The following is a 24387-nucleotide window of genomic DNA, read 5'->3' as shown; positions in this document are numbered from 1 at the left end:
TATGACTCACTGAGAATGATGCTGCTGGTTTGTTAAACAACAAGCCGGTAAGGAGCAATTCTGATGGATGGCAATATGGAAGACTAAACAATCAAAAAACACGGTGTGTTAAATTATTATTATTGTAGAGTATAAAGTCATGCTGTGTTTTAATTTCTTTTACCAAATGTTACAGTTCTGACCTTCAAAGAGTCAGTAATGATTCAAACATTCTGGATACCTTCGCTGCTTAGAAACCTTCAGGGCCTTAATGAGGCTTTTGATATGAAAGTTATGTTCAGAGTGAGACTTAATAATGTATATCTTATACATGAAGGACAGATCAGGTCCTTTTTGTTGGCTAATGCGCTCGGCAGCACTTTACTTTCATTGAGTAACACTGCTTGAACAGCTTTGGCCTCTTAATACAGTCTTACAACCGGTTCAGTGGCCCTGGCTGGTGGACTTTGGCCAGCTAACACAACTTTCAGTGGTGAAAAGTAACTTCCAAAAACGGTCAGGTACTTTTTTCCGATACCATACTTGGATGAGTGTTAAATAAATTTCAATAAAACATTTTTCCCGTATGATTTTTTCATGAACACATGAAAATGTGTTTTACATTTAAAATATTTCTAAATTCTATGTTTTACATTTTTAGAGCATTTTTCCCTCAGTTTATTAAATAAAATGTAAAATATGATTAGAATTTTACATTAGATTTTAAACATCACTAAAGTATAACAGTTCAACTGAGCTCTAACTTAAGTAGTAGTAGAAATGTTATTACTACTACTACTACTACTACTACTACTAATAATAATAATAATAATAATAATAATAATAATAATAATATCATAATACTTCACTTTTAAGTATATTTTGTTGATAATTCTTTAATTGAAGTCAAATATTGAATGCAGACCTTTTACTTGTAATGTAATTTATATTGCAAAGGTTCTGAATATTTCTTGCACAAGTGCTGATTGTTACCCTCCTGATACTCAATTCAGGATATCTGCCGATACAGATTCCCAATGTGACACCACAGCTCTCTTCCCCGCAGCAGCATTAATCTTTGCCTGTTTTAAGACAGGCGGATATGAATCAGCCACCAGATGTGAAAGCGAGGACAAAAAAGAACGCGAAGCCAAGGTGAGTAAAAATGCTATAATGACGAAATTGTAGCTTTTCCGGTCTCTTTTCCGGGGTCCCCTCACGTTTACAACACGATCAGCACAGGTTGACAGCCACACCGCAGAGATCCAAAGTAAAGTCAAGGGAAAAGTGGGCGACTGAGAACAGTGGTTGGACAGATTATGGCGCCTGTCAGGAAAGAAAGCAGGGCAACAAGTCAGAGACCTGAGAGGTGAAATATGGGAGAGTGGTGGTAAAGACAGACATTCAGGGCAAAGGGTGAAGGGATGGATGAAGAAAAAAAAAGAAAGATGGAGAAAACTCCAGAGGTCTGATTTCTACTGAGGGAGAAACATGTCAGATATCCCACTGGGCGTGAAATTGCACTGTAATAGCCTTTTGAGTTCATATTCAAATACAGTCGTGCATACCGATAAGTACAACACTACAGCTTGTCAGCCTGCTGCACCTTTCAATCAAAGTTTACCTCAAACTAGAGAACGAGACGGGAAAGAAGAAGGGTGAAAAGGGTCCGTGAGAAAAAAAGAGAAATATCAAAAGACAAACTCTTCAGAATTAACCTCCAAGTTTTTCCTCCTTTAATATTCTGTAAAACATTAAATAACTGCATAGGGATCCTTTTGCTACTTATCTGCTGTAACCGTGTGAAATGCTTTGATCTGGAGCTTTGCTTTTCATTTACATATCTCTGTGTAACGCAGCGGAGGATGGTTTCTGAGCCTCGTGTATTCACGGTACATAATCTTCAGACCAAAAATACACGAGCAGAAACATTAAGTAGGCCGTCACTGCGGCAGCACGACCGCAACACAATGCCGCCGATCCACCTGCCCAAAATAACAAGAGGCTGACTGTAGCAGCTTTATTGATTTTTGGCTCTCCTCGCTGCTCACTCTCCTTCTGCCCAATATGTCACCATCTCAATTCTGACACAATGGAGCGCATCCATCTCGACCCGATGGAGATTTCAAAAAAGGGTACGGCGAGCGCACGTGACCATCAGCGACGCTCGACTGGAGAACAAAACTACAAAAGGGCCTCTTTTCTGGGAGCCACGCTTTTGAAGGCGATCGCTGGCTGGGCAGGCGACAGGATTGTGGCACGCGCCAGCACATGCACCCGATGACTGCATTTAACAAGACGAAGATTTGTTTCAGATGGTCACATGACACACATGCAGTAACAGTTACTGACAATGTTGGAGAGGATCATTACAGCACATTTACAGTTCCCCATGGACAAGTTTAAATAAATGATTCATTCAATTAAACAACAGAGAAGGAATGCTGCCAACACAACGCATGACTCAAAGATGAATTATTATCTTGATTTGGCCACAACAGGCCGTTTCTAAGTCCAGAAATATAGTGGTGTGCTTAAAGGGTAACTGTGAGGATGCACAATAACAGTTGAATATCACGGTCATTCCCCCGATCGCACACAAGTTAACTGTTTTCAGCCCACGTCCAGACAGTGTATTATGTGTGGAAAAACAAGGCCATGTCCATATGATGCACATTCCTATTAAAAGTGTACAGTATTTAATCCATTTACCTCAATCTAACACAAGTGAAGTAAAGGAGGAATAAGGTATATATTGGAGGGAAAGAGTGCGTGGTAGGTAGAGGGGCCAACATGGCATCAACAAGTCATCTTCAAAAACAATATGCATCAATTGTTCTGTGTTAAAATAAAATTCTCATCAGTAAAAAAGGGTTTGAGGTAACTTTCCTTATTCAAGCGTGGGTATAGTGTCAAAGGTCAGCACAAATTCACATTTTTTTTTGATGTTCAAGACCCACGGACTGAAATCTCTCACCTCCAACCAGTCCAATGTGTTCACTCTGAGCAAAATACGAACGCAATGTTCTTCTCTGAAACATCAATCGTGATGCAGAGTCTGTTCACAGGAAGCAAGCAAAAAAAAAAAAGAAGCTTTGTATCACTAATGAATGACTCACTGTCGTTGCACAGACCATAGCACACTGTACTTAAGAGAAAAGTGGTGATAGACCAGGTCGCAGTGTCCTAGAGCAGCAGTTGTAGTACTGCAAGGGAGTAGAGACTGCATGTGACTGAATATCAATCTCAATATTGCGTTAAGTGCCTCAGTTTGATCCAGAGCCAGAACTAGAAGAGTACATTCAACCAAACGTTCCTGCTCATTATTTAAAGGTGCTACTGACAACACTGACAACATCCAGCCATTGCGTTCACGTCACAACACTGCCGTCGCTTGCATGCCTCTCAATGGGTTGCCAGATCGTTGCACAACCTGCGTTTTCATGGTCGAGTGGAGTGACACTCAGACTCAGTCATGTCAAGTGATGAATCTTTCGTGGCATGAATTCATTTTGCAGCATGAATCTATATATTTGGGTTTATTTTGCGGTGCAAACTCAGCCATTTTCCAGTTTTTTCCACACTAACTGGCAACCCCACAGACTCTTGACCCCTGACTACGCAGAGACACCACACCACTACCGGTATGTTTATTTAACAGGACACACTGAAGACATTCTCTAACCTTTAGAAGCACCAGAGAGATAAGAATACTCAATACAATGTGCATCATCCTCACACATACAGACACATTGGAGATATGCGTTAGCCAGCAGCCACACAGCCCTCTCTTAGATGTCTGTGAGCATCTGGGTTTATCAGCGTTTGAGAGAGAAAAAAAAAAGAAAGAGTAAAGCATCTGCAGCATTCAGTGTGTGGACCGAGGCATCGTCTCTATCAGCCTCCACATCAGCACCCGGGGCTAGTGATAACCTTCTAAATTAGATAAGTATTTCAGCAGGCAGACGTAGATCCTGCATATCACTCCCAGCAGGGTGGATCGATGAATCCTAAATACTTCCCAAGTTGCAGCAGAGTGCTCCAAGGGTATGACAAGAATCTCTCTCGCTTAATTAAACCTCCACGGTACGCATGCGAGTGTGCGTCTGATCACAGGACTCATCTAGAGCTATTGAGAGATGCAGACGGCGGCACGGAGCCACGACGGCAGAGCTCATTGTGCAGTTCAACACTTGACCTGGCTGAGATCTCCAGTATCATTCATATTAAAACTGATTTACTACAAATGTACATGGTTCGCTTCGATAAGCAATAACAGTTTGTATTCTTTGAACTAAGTCTGGCTTATATTGGTCTCCTATAATAATAAGCAGCCTGGTGAGGGCAATTACAAATGCTAAAATAACAAGAAATAACAATTAAAGGCTGTTTTTATTCATTTTCCCAGACTTTTTCAGCCTGGAAAGCTGAATTGGCTACAAATGTGCATAGAAGAACGACCTCAGTGTACATGTATGTATACAAAAACCCACTAATGCATCCCCCTCTGAAGTACCCGGAGCTGCGCTCTCTTTTGGCCTTTGTCCACAAACTCTGACATCAATCATCACCTGCTGTTAAACAGGTGGTGCTCATGTATTACCCTGAACAGTTGGGAGAAATCTGCATTGCAAATAAAAAGGTTTCCAGTATTTTATACACATGCACAAACTCAGAATACAATAATATTCTGTTCAACAACAGCTACACTTTTGCTAGCCTTCGAAGACCTGATCAAGATTTTGGGGTTGTTGCAGCTTCCCTGCAGCGTTCAAAGCCCCACAGCTGGGAGCTCCCAGCCCACAAACAAGCCCGGGGTTATAAAACTACCTCTCACACATCCAAACCATCCATCCCCGCCTTCACCCACAGCAAACAACAGGCGAAAATAACCTCTGTGAACAGTCTTAGCTATTAAACGCAGCGGTGATATAATGTTGAAAATGGCACGAAGTTGAACCGCTTTATCTCTGATGTAGCCGAACAGAAACACTGCATGCATCTCTTCACACAAAAGCAAACTGCACAAAGAGGAAGTATAAATAATTCCTCCGAGTCCTATCAGAGCACAGCGTTCTCAGAGGTGTGTTGTTTTGCCAGTGAACAAAAAGACTACAGTAAACAGAAAATTCCTAAGACAGTTTCATTTCCTTCCAACTCGGCTTGTTTGGTATACAGAACGTCAAAGCATCCAACAATACAGAGGCATGCGGGTGACAGCTAGCCGAGCCGAAGCAACCTTGGATTTACACAGCCCCTTCCTCTCCCACCTCTGTGCGTTGATGATGAAGGATGAAGGATGGAGCAATGAATCTAGTCCCCCCACCCACCTCCTCCTATCGCCATTTTAAAGTCCAGCCTCATTTGGCTCACAGATAAATACGGTCCAGAAGAGCAGCAGCAATTTGCATTTAAAGGCTGGTTGCCTCACATGCCTCGTGCTATTGCAATTTAGTGAAAGGTACATTTGCATTTTGAATGCCTGAAAATGCGTAAAAGTCCAAAAGGCGAAAACCAGGGAGCTAGAATATTTGGGATTTAAGTGCTGCTAGTGCTTGTAATTACAAAATAACCCAGCCATGTTAGATTCAAGTTCACAAACTCTGAAGAGGAAACGGGTCACTTTCAGGGCAAAATCTCTGGAGCCAGCGCCACAGACATTGATAACCGGTTTGGAGGCCGGTTACACTAAAGGGTAAAGAAATCTGAGTTTTGTAGGGTCTCAAAAGGGAATTCCTGATTCCAATCAACTGGTCTTGCAAGGACAGAGGAACAGATAGTTATTCTAAACTCAGCTACACTGTTGGCTCTACTGCCCCCTGCTGAGCTGGTCCTGCACTTACCCTCAACTCAACATCAAAACAAAGCAATAAAACTTTCATTGGAGACAAATGAGTGAGGTTTTATTTTATGGTCTGAGTGATCTTCCAAATATTTAAATAAAAAACTATAAAAGTTGGTACTAATGATGGAGAAAAATACAAATGTCCAAGACCAATGTCCACTTTAGTTTAAAATAGCTAATTTTATAGGACTTTCCTTGAAGGCACTGCTTCATTTAATATTCTTCACATGTGTTTAAATGGTGTGAATGACTTTGTTGTTCCATCTAAGCTTTTTACTGGAATTACTGAACCGCATCAATTCAACACCGTCTCAATTTCACCTCAAAAAAGGTGCAAAGAAAAAAAGTTGGTTCTAGAAAAGCAGGAAATTATTAGGGATTAGCCAGAATAATGCATGAACACTGAAATGCAATTTACCAATTCAGGTATTTCAATATAATTACAGGATTGATGGTCATGTTGACTTCTTTGCAAGATACAGGAAATGTGAAAATCTACTCCACACAGTGATCTTGGATTGGAGTATTCTGTTCCACATGACACAGCTGTGAGAGGTTCACCATGAGGTGCAAGCAAGCTGCTGTGACTGGCTTCAGATCACTTTTTTATGACACTACAAGATGAAAAAGCCGGATGTCGCACTCTGATCGTCTCCAACTCTCCTGTTCCAACTACGGCAACGATGACACACTGAACTCCACGACCAGCGCCGCTCACGTTAAGTAGAGGGGAGCGTTGAGCCGGAGCTTACATGCAGCACTGAACGCTCCAGCTCCTCGGGACATAAAGGTTGTCTCTATGAAAGATAACTGCACACAGCATATCAAACCGGAACTATTAGGCCTTGCATTCCCCAAAATGATCCACTTCACCTCGGCCGACAGCGACAGAGAGAGAGATGGAAGAAGGTGTTCTGTAGAAGACCGCAATTTACTACCGTTTTTTTTTTTAAGTGATAAGCATGAAGTCAAAATCCCATCGCTCCCAGCTGGTCCGTGCTCTAACCGTTACTTTTTATTCATTTCCATCTCCCACTGCTGTCATCTGAAACAGACTCGGCTATTCCCCATCCTCCTCTACATCTCGCTCTCGCTCTCTCATCTTCATTTTCCACTGATTCTCAATTTACTCAAACGTCCTTCCAATCTCACTCCAGCCAGTCAATATTTGTCCGGTCAGCTCTCTGTCTCAGTGCAGAAGGCTTTAAACAAATGTCGTCCTAACGAGCGGCGCTGCCACATGAAATGGGACTGGAATCCGCTCTCATAGAGGGAGCAGATGGTGATACTTTCCTGATGACATCTTTTGGCTTTTACACATATTCTCCACAGCTTGTTCCAGCTCTCCCTCTTTCATCATACGTGAGGCCTTACAACAAGTTCAACAACCTTTCCTTGAATTGTAGAGCCTTGTGAGCCGCTTGCTCTTTATTTCAGAGTAAACCGTGTTATAGAGGGAAGTTGTTTCCAATAAACACACGGGAAATTAATTCAAGCTCCAAAACAAAAGATTTCTCATTTCACAGTAAAATTACGAGGCAGTGATTACATGTTAATTCCACTTCGATAAGCGTGCCTGTATTGCACATTTCAGGGACACAAGCATCTATTTAGTATTTGTGAGAGATCGCTGGGAGAAAAGACATCAACGTATATCAAATGTCCTCAACAAAGTGCCCCTTTTCTGCAGGTGAAGGAACCCAGCTCCCATGGAGACTAACAGTGGTCTATAAGTTTTGTATTCAGTCCTCTTTGAGTAGTCAACATAAGCAACACGTCAGATCCTCTTCCACAAGCTACTTATACTCCATTGTCCTCACTCGATTCTGTATCGCTGCATATCAGTCTACTGTAGCAGAACAGTTTCAGCTTTCAATCATGTTGCTGGCTTCATGTGTGTGTGTGTGTGTGTCACGCGCTGTGAGCATGCTCAACGGATTCGCTGCCAATTCAAGAGAAAAATCGTTTCCCTCTGCCCAGACCTGCACACTTCCTGGAATCAGTGTGCGCAGCCCTAAACACAGCAAATCAAACCGACATAGCATTTATTCTAAGAAGATACAATAACAGAAACAAAGACGAGTCTTAAGTGTGCACTTAAGGCAGCAGCTACCAACACGACCAGCTGGCATGATTGACTGCATATATGTGTCCTGAAGTTATTGCTTTAAACAGATTCATGATGCGACGACACCCTCAGAGGGAAGAGACGTCCAAACACTGATTCCACCTGATTGGATTTGAGCGACGTCAACCTCGTGGCCTCAATTTGTTTGGTACACAACTTGAAAGAGAAAACAGAAAAAATGCGTGCGTGTACAAGTGTGTACATTCCCAAACATTAGTGTTAATATAAGCAGTGTGTGTCAAAAAAAGGTGATCATAGTCTATTGAGTTTGTTACATTCAGACTGCATAATGGCTGAGAGAGGCGGCCCGTTCTATGAAAACAATATAGAAACAACGCTGGTTTAGGTAGCAGCTCCCAGAAGTCCTTGGGAGGCCGTTTTCATGGTGATGACTCATTCCCCCCGGGGGCACCGAGGTGCCGTGGGTTCAAATAAACACATCCATCAAAATGACGGAGGACTGACAGCTCCTGCTCTTACAAATGGGCTTCACCTTGATTTCACAGTCAGGTTACCTTTACAAAAGTCTGGAGATCAGGACATGGGTGTAGATGGTGTCCTCGGAGAGACCACTGCCATCCTACAGCGCTCCTGGCACATAAAACCGTTGGAGAGCTCGGACAGAAGCAACGCTGAGGCACGTTGGGGTGAACAGCAGGCAATTTCTAAACATTCTGCTGCTTCAATACATGCCAATGGCACTCTTATTCAGTCTTTACTTGGTTTCTACGGCAACGACATGCTCCTCTCTCCCCCTCTCTCTCTCTTGCTTCATTTAGCTTGTTTACAACAGAACATAATTGGGCTCTTTCACCTCATCCTTCTATTCTCTCACCTGGACCCTCTCTCTGTGCTTGTTCTACATGTACTCAGTCTGCTCCTGGTAGACAGAGGTGCATGTCGATGCCCGGCTGAAGGTCTCTGCAGATCTCAGTGAAAGCCTCATCAGGAGACCAGGTACTACAGCTGGACCATCCACAAGCTGAGGAGGGACGAGATGAGCACTGTGAACACAGTCTCACAGGTTAAAGAGTGGCGTATGACCCCTGATGCACCATCCCTGCCTACTATCTTCATCGTTTTACTCTTTTGTCTTGAACTGGTCCACTGGTGCAATAACGGCAAAATAGTATATTCACTCCCAAGAGGCAATATTCCTTTCAAACTATAACTGCAATAGCAATTTCTTCACATAACAACTTCAACGCCTGCCTAAGTGTAAAGCACTGATGTAGAGACCGTAGATTTCATCTCACTAAACAAGCTCTATCCTTGTTGAGACAATTGATGTACGCCTGTTAAAACGTGCTCTGGGCTTCAAGCAACAAACATCTGGTGTTGGACAATGGGAGCTCTTTGTGAATGCTGTCTTTCAGTTCAACGTGACAGGGGAAATGTGGCAGGTTTGTCCTATAGTTGCTCCATGTCGGAGAGGATGGATTTTTCACTGATCTCTCCGCCATTATATAAACATTTCTACATCTCTCCTTTGACAGCATTATACAACTGATGCATGCAATTATTCTTATTATTTTTAAAATAGTTCCACAGATTTTCTCTTTGACACCTGACACACTACATAGTCTCATCGTTTCCATTTGAGTTTTATTTTGTTACTTCTCTCTCTCCTCAGATGTTCCACTTCCTGCCCTGATGAGTTTAACCTGTGTCTAATAACCCCTGCTCCCTGTGTATAGAAACCCTGTGTATCCCGTCTCTCCTTGCCAGTTCATCTTAGTATCTGTGATTAGTCTTCCAGCATTCCTTCTGGTGTCAGTAACAGTGTTTTTAAACCTTCCCTGTTTTTTCTTGGACCAACAACACGATTACTCATCCTTGCCTGCTTTGTTTGCCTTGTTGACTGAACTGTTATGTACCGACATCTGTTTAAAGTTTTATCTCACATGTTCCGACACAGACATGCCATGTGGAAATTTACTTGAGGAAGGTAATTACTTAACGTTTAGAATTAGATTTTTTTTATTTCAAACGTCAAAATTAATAAAGAAAGTGTCATACAGAAAACAAATATATATATATATGAATAACTTTGTTTTTAAAAAAGGAGTGGGAAGAAATATACACTAATCCCACCCCTTCTCCTTAATTCATATTCTCTGTCATACGTATATTATATTTTATGTTTTTAGTGAATTCTTTATCATTATATTGTTGTTGAAAAAACTGATATATCGGATATCTTTAAATTAAAATATATTTGAATCTGGTCTCATTCCAGTCTCTTAGACTCTGGTTATGTCAATTAAAGCCTCCATTCTTTGGCTCTCCTGTCTGCAGCATAAACATCCAGGATAAATCAGTCCTTCCTGAACAGAAAAAGTCCTCAAAGCCTAAATGGAAAGTAAGCTCTTTGACCTAAATGCTAACATACTGATGTTAAGGAGGTATAATGTTTACAACCTTCACCAACTGTAGCTCAGTGTGTTAACATGCTAACATTTGCTTATTGCTAATCCAACTGAGGCTGATGGGAATGTCCGTTTTGCAGGTGTGTAGTCATAAAAGAAAGAAATGGAGCATAAAAATGGACCTGATGATGCTGTTAAATGAGAAGTCAGTGGATCAGATCGACAGACCGACGATGCCATATCCTCAACACAGGTGATCTAAAATGCCCCGTTTCACAACAGTAGAATCCCCTAGCAGGGGTTGACCGAGGTGAAGACTCTACTGTGTGTGTGACCAATAGCTCATGGTAGCAGAATCACAGCATTCTATAACATCTGCAGCCGCTGGGCATCTGCCTCCTCAGACGACAACAAGGAGTTCACAGCGTGGTCACACAAAGTGAATCCATAGGCGGAGAGATTAACTGCACTAATCTTCCACTGGATAACGCCACGAGAGGATGATGGAGGATGAAACGGAGGGGGTGGTAGGAGGAGAAAGACGGATATTTAGGAAGATGGGGATTGGGGGGAAAACTGAGATCCAATCTCACTGTAATAAGTGTGTATTTGTGCCTAAAATGTCCTTCAAATATAAACAATTGTGGATCTCATTATAATATTGGAAAGCATCTCACTGCCCACTATCTTAAACTTCATGCACTAGAGACTCATTATGTGCCTGTGCGCTCGCCGCAAACTGGCCACCACAATGGAGTATGACAGCGCCACAAGTCCGACCTGACTCATTACACAGCTGGGAGTGTACAGCTGCGTATGACTAGCGCACATCAAACAGCCATTGTACGTCAGACTCCGCCGAACCAGACGACAGGCTGCGGCAAGCGTGTGCAGCGTCTCCTTGGGAAGATGAATACGGCCGTAGATCGGGGCCGGCGCTGGCTGAATGTTCACGGCCGTGGGAGTCACGGGAGTCAAATCCACATGTCACAATTAAACGGTGTCCTCAAGACGTCCTGCAGAGACACCTTCTAGTGAGCGGCAGTGCGACAGAAGCACTCAAAGACTGAGGCGGCAGCATCTCTGAGAGGAGAGAGGAGCAGCAGATGCAGCCTTTCATGTAATTTCTCCCTCATGGAAATGACTTCATTATCTTCATGTGTGGATTTTTTTTTTTTTGCATGTCTGCCTCTGGTTATCTGCTGGCTCCGCCATAGTTAATATTCAAAATCTGAGAAATGCACCAGGTAATTGTGTTGTAATTCCAGCAAAATCAGTGACTTTCACCGCTGAGAACTTAGTGTGATCAGGTGCACTTTCTGTCCCTGTGGGGTGCGACAGGCTGAACACATTTCTGTGGGTTAGTAGGTTAATAGCTATACGTCTGTTGGATTAGGTTATACAACAGCCAACATAGTAAATCAGGAGATTATCGTGTGAAAATGTGTTTTTGCCAAAGAGAACATTGGAGAGCGGCTTGCTGAGCCTTCTGATTTAACGGTAAAATGTTAATTCCGAGCCGTGAGTCTGTGTGTGTGTGTGGGTGGAAGTGGTGGAGGGCGACGGGGCAGGAGTTAATTAGAAGACCGTCTCCACTGTATGTCTTTCCCTCTGCTAATAACTGCTCTTGTGAAACAAAGCCCTGAAACACACACACAGTGCCCGCTCACACTGGAGACAAAGGAAACTCTCCTTCCTCTGTCATACAACATTAAGCCATGCCTACTAGAATAAAGAGCAGGTGAGTGGACTGTAATTACTTTCTGCCTCTCAAAGTCTATTTTCTGCTGCCAAGGGTCAATTGTAATAGTATATAAAAATCATAATATAGCGCAGTGTCAAAGACCCCAAAATAACCATCACAAAAGATTTAACCAAAAGACCTTCCTAACAACAGTCAAGGCCACCGAAGACCTGGCCGTCACGTCGGTTTTTACCGCATTTAATTACGTTTTCTTAGCCCTTCAACCTCAAATGGCTCGGTGCAGCCTGGTCCTCCGGGGGGGGGGGGGGGCTGACTAACAACACCAGCTGCTGACATGTGGGAGGGTTTGTGTGTACCCAGCACATCCTCGCATGTGTGTTTCCAGACAGAGAGGCTCAGATAATGAGACAGAAAGAGTCAAGAGGCAGAAGAATTACAGCAGCAGGTTAATGGGCTGCAGTAAATATACTGTGGATCCTGCAAATAGGCGGCTGTTTGTCATGCAAAAATATAGTCCAGCTTCTCAAATGGGAGGATTTGCTGATTTTATCCCTCAGTGTAAAGTTACTCTTTTGGGTTTTGGACAAAACCACCAATGTGAAGATGATAACATCTCTTAAACACTAATTAAATTCATCAAATCAAATTAGTTACAGCCCCACTGCCTGCTGCCAGGACACAGAAGCACCACAGAAAAACCTTTACCCTCCAACTTTCAGCACTTCCAAGGCGTTAACCCCTTTGTATTTCATGTATATATCAGCAGCTAAAAGACGGGATGTTTGCAGAGTTTATGAAGTCTTTCTGAATTCTAGGAGAGGCATATGCAAAGTAGGTTAGTTTGCTGACACATAACGTTCATACCTTTATGAAAAATGTCTGCCAGAATAGAGAGAATCCCATGCAGCCTAGGTGTTATCTTCCCTCTCCAGCTTCTGCTTTGTAGACAGGCCAGGGGAACTGGTTTGGCCTCAGAACATACACACCAGGATGAATGCACAGGTTGTGTGCTTGTAAATGTGTTTATATATGCATGTGTGAGAAAGAGAGAGAAAATCTATGCATATGTAACCTGAATATTAACTGGATTAACACTGGATAATTTGTGAATGTTCAGTACTTGCGCCAGTGAGAACACAAATACGACAGTATCTTTTGCATTCGTACCTTTAAAGTCTGCACAACACCAATCACATCCTCTGCTCCCTACTAGAAGTGACCACCGTGAGATTATCCCTTATGTACTCGAGTCACACACATGTAAACCCTCCTTTTCCAGATCATTCAACATTGCATGCCTGGTTTAACCAGCCTCAAGGCGTTCTGGGTGATTATGGCATTTCCATTTGCAGGCCCTCTGGGCGCAGCGATCTGGAAGTGAAAGATTTGGACAGATAAGATCCACCAAATGTTTGAGGAAAAAAAAGGTTTCTCTGCCTCAAGGATGAGAAACCTATTTCTATTTCCTAATATTCAATCAATCAATCAGTTTTTTTTTGACAATATTTGACAGATTAAGTAACGCTGCTTTCTGCCATCTCAGCAAAAATACTGGAGCTGCACCAAAAGGTACAAGAATGCTCCTTCGAGTGAACAAGTGATATCACTAAACTAGAAGTGCTCCATTAGATCAGCAGAGATGGACACTTTAAACACTCCCCGTGTGGCCTGGAGGCTGTCGGGGTCCGTGTTTGATCGAGCTGATCTTTGTGGAGACCAAGATCAGCCCAGGAGCATCAAAAAGGAGTCTTCACTGTCCTTGGACTCTGACACGTGCTGCTTATTGAAGGACAAAGCTTCCAGCGCTCTACGTGCTTTCATGAAAAATATATGCGGCATCAAAAGGGTGGGTATCCAGTATCACAGTATTCAGTGCGTGCAAAGTCACAGAGATATACTGCTGATTATAATAGAGTGTGAGCGAGGTCGTGCACGTTGCTGTGAATAAAGCTAAAGCCACAGTTTTGCTATATTTCTCAGCTCTGCTGGATGTACAGTAATCAACTGCTGTTCATGTTAATCACTATATTTACAGTCAAAACATCACCAGGTGACACTGCAGTTGGGGTTAAAGATGTATGACGATAATGAACAAAATATTGGCAGCTCAGTGTGCATTTTCCACACATACCACAAGACATTCTCCTTCCCGATCTGCCAGCCATGCATCAGAGATTACTTTAATGTTAACTCATGCATAATCCATTCACCTTATCAGAAACCCCCGGACTCAAAGACATCTGACTGTATTATTTGCCAAGTCAAAAAACTGTCAGGGATTGTTTTCCTTTTTTTCCCTCCATGAAATAAAACTCTTGCTCTGCAAGTCTTTCAACGCTGATTTAAAAAACATATTTCCTAACCCTCAATTTATCTACCTAAACAGGAGCCCTCAAGTGAAGGACCCACAGTTCACGTACAAAGTGCCCACAAGCACCCACCCGACGAGGATTTCGAGGAAGGCAAATGAGCTTGAGTGGAGCTGGAGGAGAGAGGCCACTGAGGGGCCAGCAACAGTTAAAGATGTGTCTCTCTAAAAAGGAGCAGCTGAACAACTCTGAATTCTAAGTAGAGGAAAGTTCTGCTTTTTTTCTTGAGGCTCTAAAAGACCAGTTGTGTTGTCTAAGAGGGCCAGATGGGCTTGTGCTTTGTGACTAAACTGGGCACAAACACACACACACACACCTCCAGGACTCAAGCTAATCAGCATTCAAAGTAAATACTCTCTCCTCTGTTCCTACATTCGCTTTCTCCTTTCTCCACTCTGCTGATGGTTTCACAGGGAGGACGGGAGTCAGTGCTGTTTATCCACTTATTCCTCAGGGGACAAAAAGGAGGCTAAGCCAGCAGGAAACAGACAGGGGAGGGAGGGAGGGAGGGATGCTGAGCAGGGAGATGCGGGGCTCCGTCTGTACACGGTTAGCAAACATGATGGCAGAGAGACCAGATGCCCCCCAGACATTAAACAAGCTACAGTCTCACTTTTATTCCCCAGAAAACGAAGGTAACCTTGCTATGACTGCTCGCAAACTTTAAACCCCTTAATCCTGTTAACCGTGCATCTTAGAAAAGTCTCAGTTACACAAACTGACACCTCTAACCATTTGCACAATATGAAAATACGTATTCCGGCACCCGTTAATAGCTTATTTGTGCTCTCTCTTCACAGGACCATATGCAGCATGAAGAAGCCTCTTAAGAACACCTGTGCTGCTGCACTTAGTGCCCAGGATCTATTGTGAGCTGATGATGCCACGTCAAAAGGGCAGCCCACAGACATATTGTCTTAGCACCTCGCTTTGTTTCAGAGCTTAAAAAAGCAGCCAAGAGCACTTCACTGTAGTGTTTGATGCTGCTGGAGGACAGAGACAGACAGGGGGGGGAAAGAAAGTAAAGACTGATGAGCTGCATGTGGGACCGAGAACAGGTTTGGGTTATGATCGTACACCTGACTTTCTTTGTTATCGTTGGACTAATAAAACAAAGATTCATGCGGGAGGTTTACAAATGGCTGACGGTCATATTTGGAATCTGAAAAAACTGGAAACTTTTCAGATGTGGCACACCTGTGAGGAAAGACTGCGAGAGGGCTTTATTTTAGACAGATTTTTGACTGTCCTGACTGACACTAAAATGTTCAAAACCCTGTAAAAAAAAAAAAAAAAACTAAATCCTATATTTGGTCTACTTCTAAACTGCAAAACCAGGTGTTTTTAGACACAAATGGAAAAGCAGACCCTCTTCCCAGCCTCATTAGATGCAAAACCTCAGCTCAACCTGCAGGCAGCAGAGAAATGATTTGTTTGTGAGGAAAATGTTGTAATGCAGAATTAATACGGCTGTGTTAGGATTGACACCTCCGGCAATCGAAAATTAACTTTCCGATTGTTCTCTGGTGAATGACTTCAAGACGGGTAACTTTCTCCACCCGCCACCCCCCTTTGACTCAAATTAAATCCTATTTGCTTTACATCTAGTTGAGGAGTTACAAAAAATGTTCTTCCAGTGGTTTTGAGTGACAGTCGAGCATAATTTACAGAGGCGCCGATATGAAAACAGTCAACTCTGCCACTTGCAACAACGTTGGAGCAAAAACTGTCACAAAGACCATCAGAAGAACAAACCGTTTTCATTGCTGTGGCAAAACAAACTGAGGGGATTATTTTTGAATATGTATAAAACGAATGGTAGCCTATGACTTTATTTCTGAAGTGAGGAAAAATATGCATGCAAACACTTTCATTAATGGTGTATTTTCATTATTCCTGGCAGCCTAAAGATAATGGAGAACTCAGGGTTCTCAGTCCATTCCCTCCAGGACGACATATCAATTTTACATGATCGGACGCAAATATCGAGTATGTTTGAGTCTCAAATCAGTTACAAATCACTGTTGAAAAATAGACTTCATCATGTGACAACATGATGGTTACAGTCCCAGTGAAATAGAGAAAATAAATAATAGTTATTTTTCATTTCAGCTGGACTTTCAAGGTTAGAGAACCTTCATTGTCATGGTTACATAATAATAACCATGACTAAAATTCAGGAACGACCACAGTCTTGACGGTCAATACGAAACGGGAAACAAAGAGTGTTCAACATGTTGTTGAGCCATCATCCACTCTTCCCTCTGCAGACTCGCTATAACAATATCACACTACTTCTTCTTTTGCTCCCAATGGAGCAGACTCGGCCACTAGAAGAGTCACTTAAAGCTTAACAAATGTCCTGTTTGGCTATTTGCTGGAATCACTGATGCTCTACTGTTTGCACTTGATCGACCGTTTCCATATTACTCTTCTGTCTCTCTCCACTCAACAGGACTTTTGGGACACATGATTGCTACAGGTGTAGCGAATGCATCAAATATGTGTGACATAAGATTCAGTTTGAGGAGCAAAGCTCAGAATCCCCCCAGAATATCTCTGTAGGATTAAAAATGACACTTTGTGTGATGAAACCGTCCCATAATTATCAGCCGTGTCCCAGCCCTTGTAACTCTTCACATACCTGCTTGTCCTTGTCCTTAGCCTTCCCGCTGCCTGACACCCGCGATGAGGTGACATCACGGGGGATGACAGAGATTTGGTGCAGTGGCATGTTCATCCCAGCAGAGCCAACCAGGGACGCTCACACACACACTTCCTGTCCTGCCGCCAGATCAAAGGGCATGATGGTCCGAGTTGCCCGCGCTGCCCTGCAGAGGACGCACAGAGGAAAGATGCAGATTAGCTTCGACATCATAAAAATCATGTACAAAAAATAACTTGATATATTCCTGCATCTGGAGGGAATCCATTACAAGAAACAGGAAATGAAAGTGTTACTTTCATTCCCTACATGTTCTGCTGCATTTGTGTATAAATAGTTGGTGTCTAACAGCTGTTCACAAGATTTGTACACAAAAAAGTACAGCTGCCTGTGTCTTTTTTCTAGTGTTTTGGGTACAAAAATAGATGCATAGAATGTTTGCATAGAATAGGGTAATTTCTTTCAATATTTTTCAAAATACATTAGAACCCTAGAAAAAGCAGGCCTGTGAACTTCCCCTGATTCTGATCTACACTACACTGGAAGAAGCTATTCTCAAACCACCAAAGGCACAGTCCTCCCTTGTGATTTTCCACAGGGGACCAGAAGTTCCTCTCAGAATAGACGGGGCACAGAATGTAATAAATCATCACAGAGGTGATCGTCAAAGCATCTAATAAATCACTACAGAGGTGAATCTGCGTGTGCATAAATTCACTTTTAACCAAAGGCTGCCATCAATTTCCACAAAAGAGCGAGCGGCGGTTCATGCTGTTCCCTGGCGTTCTTGGATCGATTCAGGCGGAGCGAGTCATGAAAGCGGCAGCAGCACAGGGCAGTCCTGGGGAGTTACACAGGAGGTTTTACATCAGGGCTGTTCTAACTTGAGTTAATGCAGCCATCTGTAGCGACACTGACAGCAATCAGGCGTAGCATTTATCAAGATGGAGAGCTAATTATGCTCATATGATGTCGCTGGTCACATGGGCTTCTTGTGCAACAGCTGGCGGTCTCGGCTCGGCGCCAAAGAGGGTGGGAGATGATGTTTTAATAAAGACTAGAAAGCACCTCAGGGCTCATTACAGACATTTGTCCAGCAAACTAAAAATCAGAGACGAGGCCGAGGGAGAACCGAAATCACAAACCTCATCGCAGGAAAAAAGTAGTGAAAAGAACCAATATTGTAGAACATTAGTTATTATTTAGTTGTGCTCACTGCACAGATAAATATATTAATTTTGTATTTTGTTTATCCTCATTCTACTGACTTCACACAACGTGACTCACAAACCAATCCTACTTGACGATGCCTTTAGCAACACTATAAACTGAAAAGGAACAAAAGATGATCATTCTTGAAATGGTATTCATTATGGCTGCAATATTTCTTTTTAATTAAGCGTGAATGTTACCTAGTTATATTGTCGAGGAATGCTAGTCCCAACCAAACCCATCTCAAACCAATTGGGGTGTCGCGATTTGGATTATAAATTGAAAAATCTATCGGAATGAGCTTCCGATTTCTACCTTTGGGGTCAAAAACTAGATTCTCACAGTTTTTTTTCTCTCCGGCCGCGTCTATGTTTGCATGTTCAAAGGAGGGAAAGCACTTCAAAGACCACACGGCCTAGTTAACCGGTAGCTTGGCCTGCAGCTGCACTTTGCTAGACACCATGGCTGCTGCCGGAGAGAGATGCCGGAGAAATAACAGAACTGAAAAATCCTGCGGCTTCCCCGAAGTCACCAACGTTACGGTTTGTATTCTGCAGAAGACTTGGAGACTGCAGCAAAGAAAACAGCTCCATCCCCACTTAAGATCAAATCCCTGCTTAAATCGCTTTGTATGGGCGGACGTCACGGTGCATTCAGGTTTACCTCATAAACTCCCGAGAAACTCCAGCTGTTGTTGCAAATTACCATCCTGCCATCTAGTGGATCTTCTTTTTGTTGTTTTAACAGTTTGATCCCAATAGACTGGTGGAATTAGTTATTATTATCGCATATCGAATTAATCATTCAAATTTGACCATATGGCCTTTAGTGGGGTGCATTCCCAAAAACACAATCACACTTGTTTTAAAGAATAATTTGAAAATGTAATTGCCAGCTGTCTGGTCATAAAACCAATTATCTGCTGATCTCTACGAATCAAGACTCGACGGTGTAGCGCTCACTGCTGATAAAAAAAATGGATACACTGAAAATCAAATTGTGGATTTGGTGAATCGTGACAACCTTAGAATATAAATATGCTGTTAATATTACTACTACTGCGAATACCAACACCAAAGCAGTGGGAACCCAAGAGGTCTGAAATTCAGTGACTTTGAAAATCATGTAAAAAGTGCCCCGATATAACGTCTTTAGATGATATGACACTATAAATAAAATGTAATAAATGGCTTATGTTTTCAGAAACTTGGAGACTACGCCAAGCACCACTGAAGCTTTCCTGAAGGTGTTTTTTCTGTGATTTGTCCCTCATCGCTACAACCTCGACAATGTAGCTAATCTAATTGAATTTTGCAGAGTATAGCAGCGTTAACTCAATACGACAATGTGGGCATAAACACTTCCACACGCATGGAAGGTGAGTTCACTCAGGAATGATATTTCTGTCTTGGAGCTGCTGGTTCACATGCCAGTAAAATACCCACAGCATGTTTGACACAAAAGGAGGTTCACAGCACCGTCTCCCAGAGGAGAAAATAAGTATTTACTGAGCTAATGCAGGAGGCAGCGCGGCGTTTGTAGAGGTCAGCTGGTCTCAAAAGTACAGTCATTCTGTACACAAGTAGTATACTTGAGTTACTCACGCATAAGTGAAAAAGTACAGGCTCTGAAATATAAGTAGAAAGTATCACTACTTCTATTGGCCGTTTTATTTCTATTGGCTGCTAACTGATTGTTGCATCATATTAATAATGTAAAAAAAGATAATTCGCCTAAAATACATTAAAACTAAAGGAACAATCCTGTTTTGTTGAAAAGTAGTGAATGGAGAGTACACATATATGTTTTAAACTGTAAGACGTAAAAGTAAAATGATATGTAGTGAAGACTATACTATATTGAGATATCGGATTCCAGTAATCCAGTAATGACTCATCATTTCCACTGAGGAACCTACTGCCCTCGCTGAGAGACCGATTGAGCACTTTGTTACATCGTTAAAGACAAGCACCTGAAGCTCAAAATCAAGAGAGAAACAGGTGGCTGATATTTCTTTTTGAATAAAAGTCTGAATTGCATCTGGCTCTTTTTGAAGAAAAAAAGCTTTAAGATAACAAACAAATGATATTGGTCACAGTCACCCAATCCCACCGACTGCTGCGATGCAATTTGACATTTATGGCGGTGTAGGAAGTACTGAAGTGAAGCGGTGAGATGGAGGGAGGGGTGGAGGCGTAGACAGAGAGAGAGCACTGCAGGTTTCTATGTACCTCCCCCCTGCTGATTTTGACAGAATTGTCCAAAGGGCTCCGATAGTGCTACGTGCTTATGTCATTATTGAATGTATTCTTTGGGTTCGAAACCGCAGCCTCCTGTAGTTGTTATATAGCCTTTTGGAGGCTATTGCACGGTTAAAATCGATTCATTTCATTCCTCCACTTGTTCAGTTGCATTCCGTAGTCAATGCCTTGGGGTCCTAATCAATAACAACCTTCAGGCTCCAACTGTATTAGCCAGCGGTGGTGGCATCATGGCTTGGAGGCCAGCGGTCTCAACAAAACAGTAAAGGAAGGTCAGCTAGGTGAGCAGGTGGCAGAGGGGAGGATGAAGGACAACAAATGAAAAAGAAAATCCACCTTGGACATCTCTTCTCACCCTCTAAACAAAGAGCTGGGGGAGACTGGCAGCCAGAAGCATGCGTGCAAGGATCGAGGGATGTATGTTGTCAGGATTCTTGTTCTGCTGCGTGTCAGTCAAAACCAGAGAAAAATAACGCCTCGGGCCACAGCTGTCACCGGCACGGAGCCATGAAAACCTAGGATGGTCTGTTTACATCCAGTCTATAATCTGTCTTTGTCTGCATGCCTTGATTTCGTCCTTCCAAAGACGTGTTAATAATACCTGTATCATCCGCCCTCAGGTGACCTCACTGTGAATTGACGAAGCCTTGACTGCGGAATACGGGTCACTTTGATGGGCAGTGTGTATGTTTGTGTAAAACTAATGAGTTGCAGTAAATTATCGCGGGTCAGGGGACACAGTTACCCTCCCGAGGGCATCATAACATCATTAAAGCTCCCGCTGTATCTCAGGGAAAATGTTTGTACTAATTACAAAGCTGACATTCTTGTGTCATCTCCCGAGATCTGTTGTGAAGTAAACAAGAGGGACGAGCAAAATAAATCAAGACGGTGTGCGTCATGCGTTTTTGCACTTTTCAGAGCTGTGGTGAACGACAAAAGAATGTCCATCACGACGTCCACCACGCAGACCGCCGCCGCACCGGAGAGGACGTTAATGTGCATCCGAAGAAAAACAACTGCCGTAAAAAACCCTCTTAATTGGCACTGGGTTTCAGGCCTAAAGTCTTTGTTCGGTTCAGTGCTAAAGCGTGAATATTTTTAGGATCAATGACGCTAAACTAAATCTGTCAATCAAGCCGTCGGAAGGCCCCTTGGATGTGTGATCACCAGTTGTGGCGTGTGTGTTTACGAGTGTCCTCGGGGGCCGACTGACAGTCAAAGGGTTCGCCGCGACAATATTAATAGCTACAAATCCAACAGCACTTGAGCCTATCACAGACCTCCCGCGGTTCCAATTTGACGCCGACCTGTTGCCATGGCAGCAGCTCAGGGGTCAGTTTGGGCAGTTAAGGGGAGGACGGCTTCGGATAAACGGATGCAACTCCGACTGGTTTTAAGAAACCTGACAAACAGAGTGAGTGGTTTTAGAGTATTGATGGACGTTCTGTGAAATTGTATTGTGGTAAACATGATCATAATTATTTTATAATGTTGTAATGCAGGCAGTTATACAGATAATATTGATGTGGGGAAATGTGGTTGTACTGCTGTGACATTGAAGTCATGGCCCATTTCCCTGGCCAGCCTTCGTGAACCATCATTAAGATGTTAGCATCATTAACAGTCCTGACCACAGACGCTCCTCAGAGATACAAGCCCATCGAAACATTACTGCAGCTCCTATCATCCCACATATGTCCATCTATTCTAAAGCAACGCCATCTCTTCTTCTCTATGCTCCTGCTCCAGGTATATCACGGTCCTGTCACCTCCACGTTCTGCTCAGCTGAGCTCTGCTGTTATTGAGTTTGCCAAGAGGCCCCTCTGTGTCCCCGCTGTCAGATCGGACTGGTGATACGGCTGAGAGCCTGTTCTCCGGTTCTGATGCGCAACCAGGCAGAAAAACGACTGCATTTCAATCAATCCTAACATTACTGCACTACAGCCGCAGCCTATATTTAAAGGGGTGTCTTCCCCGAGGATTAGCTGGATATGAAAGACATCCACGGCATGGATAGATTAAAGCTCTTAAAAATGCTGAGTTGAAGAGATATTAAACCTATATTTTGGATTTCAAGTGAGCCTCATTACAAAAGCTAAATAATTTGTCCTGCCTCCTAATGATTTTATACCGATATTGCAGTCGTAGAGAGAACCATTTGGCAGCTGTGCAATAAGATGAAGTTCTGAATTGACTATCGTAGCTACTACAATAACAGATTGTTCCACATTAAGACAGTTCCCATAAATTTCACTTCCACAGAAATGGATTCAGCGTTCACTTGGCAGGTGCAGCACAAAGCTTGAAAATGTAATTTCTTGGTTTGATTGCTGTTCCCTCAGCGTATGTGCCACTTAATCACTGAATGCTTGTACAGGAGGAAGGAATTTTTAAATTTAAAAAAAAAAAATATGCCTGTAGGTTGGAACGATGCCAATGCTGAAAAACTACGAGGGGGGGGGCATTAATATCACCACAGCACAGATTCTGCAGCGGTGATTGGATTTGCTGCTCCGCCAGAAATCGCACGCACGCACACACGCACACACGCACACACGCACACACGCACACACACACACACACACACACACACACACACACACACACACACACACACACACACACACACACACACACACACACACACACACACACACACACACACACACACACACACACACACACACACACACACACACACACACACACACACACACACACACACACACACACACAAATAAATGTGGAATGACGAGAGGAGAATCAGATTACCGGAATGCTTGACACATTATTATCAGAAATTACTGAACTGCTTTCAAAGTTCCCCACACCATTTCCCAAAAGGCTCCAAGAAGAGCAGTTTAATTTGTTCCGTTTCTGTTTCAGGGTGTCACAAGTCCCTCCCTGGGCCCCTCCCACTCTGCAGGGACAGTTCGACAGTGACTTCCTGGACTGCCCACCAAGACACTGCTTGCCACAGACTTTCATGCAATTCCACATAAAAAAATGTGTTTTAGCAAATAGCACACCAACGTATTTTCCGAAATGGTGAAATACTCCTTTAACAGTTGCATCCAAGAGCCTAGTGAAATGTCCTGAAACCAATGGATCACTAAAGTCTGAACCAATCACTCGTCAAATCTGCTCACGCTTTGCATAAACAAAGAAAAATGCACAAAATATTCAGATAGCCGGCCTTGTATAATTCCTATCCGGCAATAATGGTTCCACCAGTAGAAATGACAAACATTGCCAGCAGCAGATTAAGTCAGCGGCAGCCTGTAGTTAATTAGCAGTAAATCCCTAAGTACCTTACTCCAAGGATAAACTCAAACTTTGCTTATTGTTTATTGTTTTGAACAGAAAACGACATGGTTCATGTATTTTAATTTTGGTTAAGTATAACTTTGTTGAAAGTTGAACCTAAACAGATTTTATAACTCTATTCACCGTTACAGAACCCTAACCCTAATCATTAGACATAAAAACAATGCAGACAAAAGATAATGCAGCCAGACCAGCTGTAAAACAACTGCCATTTTTCTTTCCCTGATAACAAGATGCCATGACAAAGCAGAAAAACCAACACTAAACACTAAAGTAAAGGGGGGAAATAACGCAAAATATCAATGCATGGCTTAGTTAAAGAGAACTTGATAAGGGGATGCTGTTCAAAGAGAAAGAAAGAGTGTAAACAGAACACAAGAAAGATGAGTATAGTGACTGATTTTGCTGGAGGAGCAAAATGGAATATCTGGAGACCGAAAGCAGGCAAGAAAAGTGCAAACATCACAAATCCAGAATGTGCAGACAGGAAGTGAAATTGTTACATTGTACACGTACACACACA

General features: G+C 42.7%; 2 protein-coding genes across 3 annotated transcripts in view; one reads left to right on the top strand and one right to left on the bottom strand.

Moving 5' to 3' along the window:
* LOC311020578 (E3 ubiquitin-protein ligase MARCHF8-like) overlaps nt 1–24387 on the bottom strand; it is a 61907-nt gene that overhangs the window by 28710 nt on the left and 8810 nt on the right. For both annotated transcript variants that reach the window (XM_084020685.1, XM_084020687.1), the window contains exon 2: nt 17040–17226. In XM_084020685.1, the coding sequence (XP_083876811.1) occupies nt 17040–17135 (96 nt within the window). In that variant the 5' untranslated portion in view covers nt 17136–17226. The remainder of the gene's footprint in view (nt 1–17039; nt 17227–24387) is intronic.
* sfxn3 (sideroflexin 3) overlaps nt 1–24387 on the top strand; it is a 234876-nt gene that overhangs the window by 205659 nt on the left and 4830 nt on the right. The gene's annotated exons all lie outside the window — the stretch shown is intronic.

This window comes from Eutrigla gurnardus, assembly GCF_963514095.1.
Source record: "Eutrigla gurnardus genome assembly, chromosome: 11".
Classification (NCBI taxonomy): domain Eukaryota; kingdom Metazoa; phylum Chordata; class Actinopteri; order Perciformes; family Triglidae; genus Eutrigla; species Eutrigla gurnardus.
Note: the sequence above shows the minus strand (reverse complement) of the source record. Positions and strands in the feature narration are given on the sequence as shown.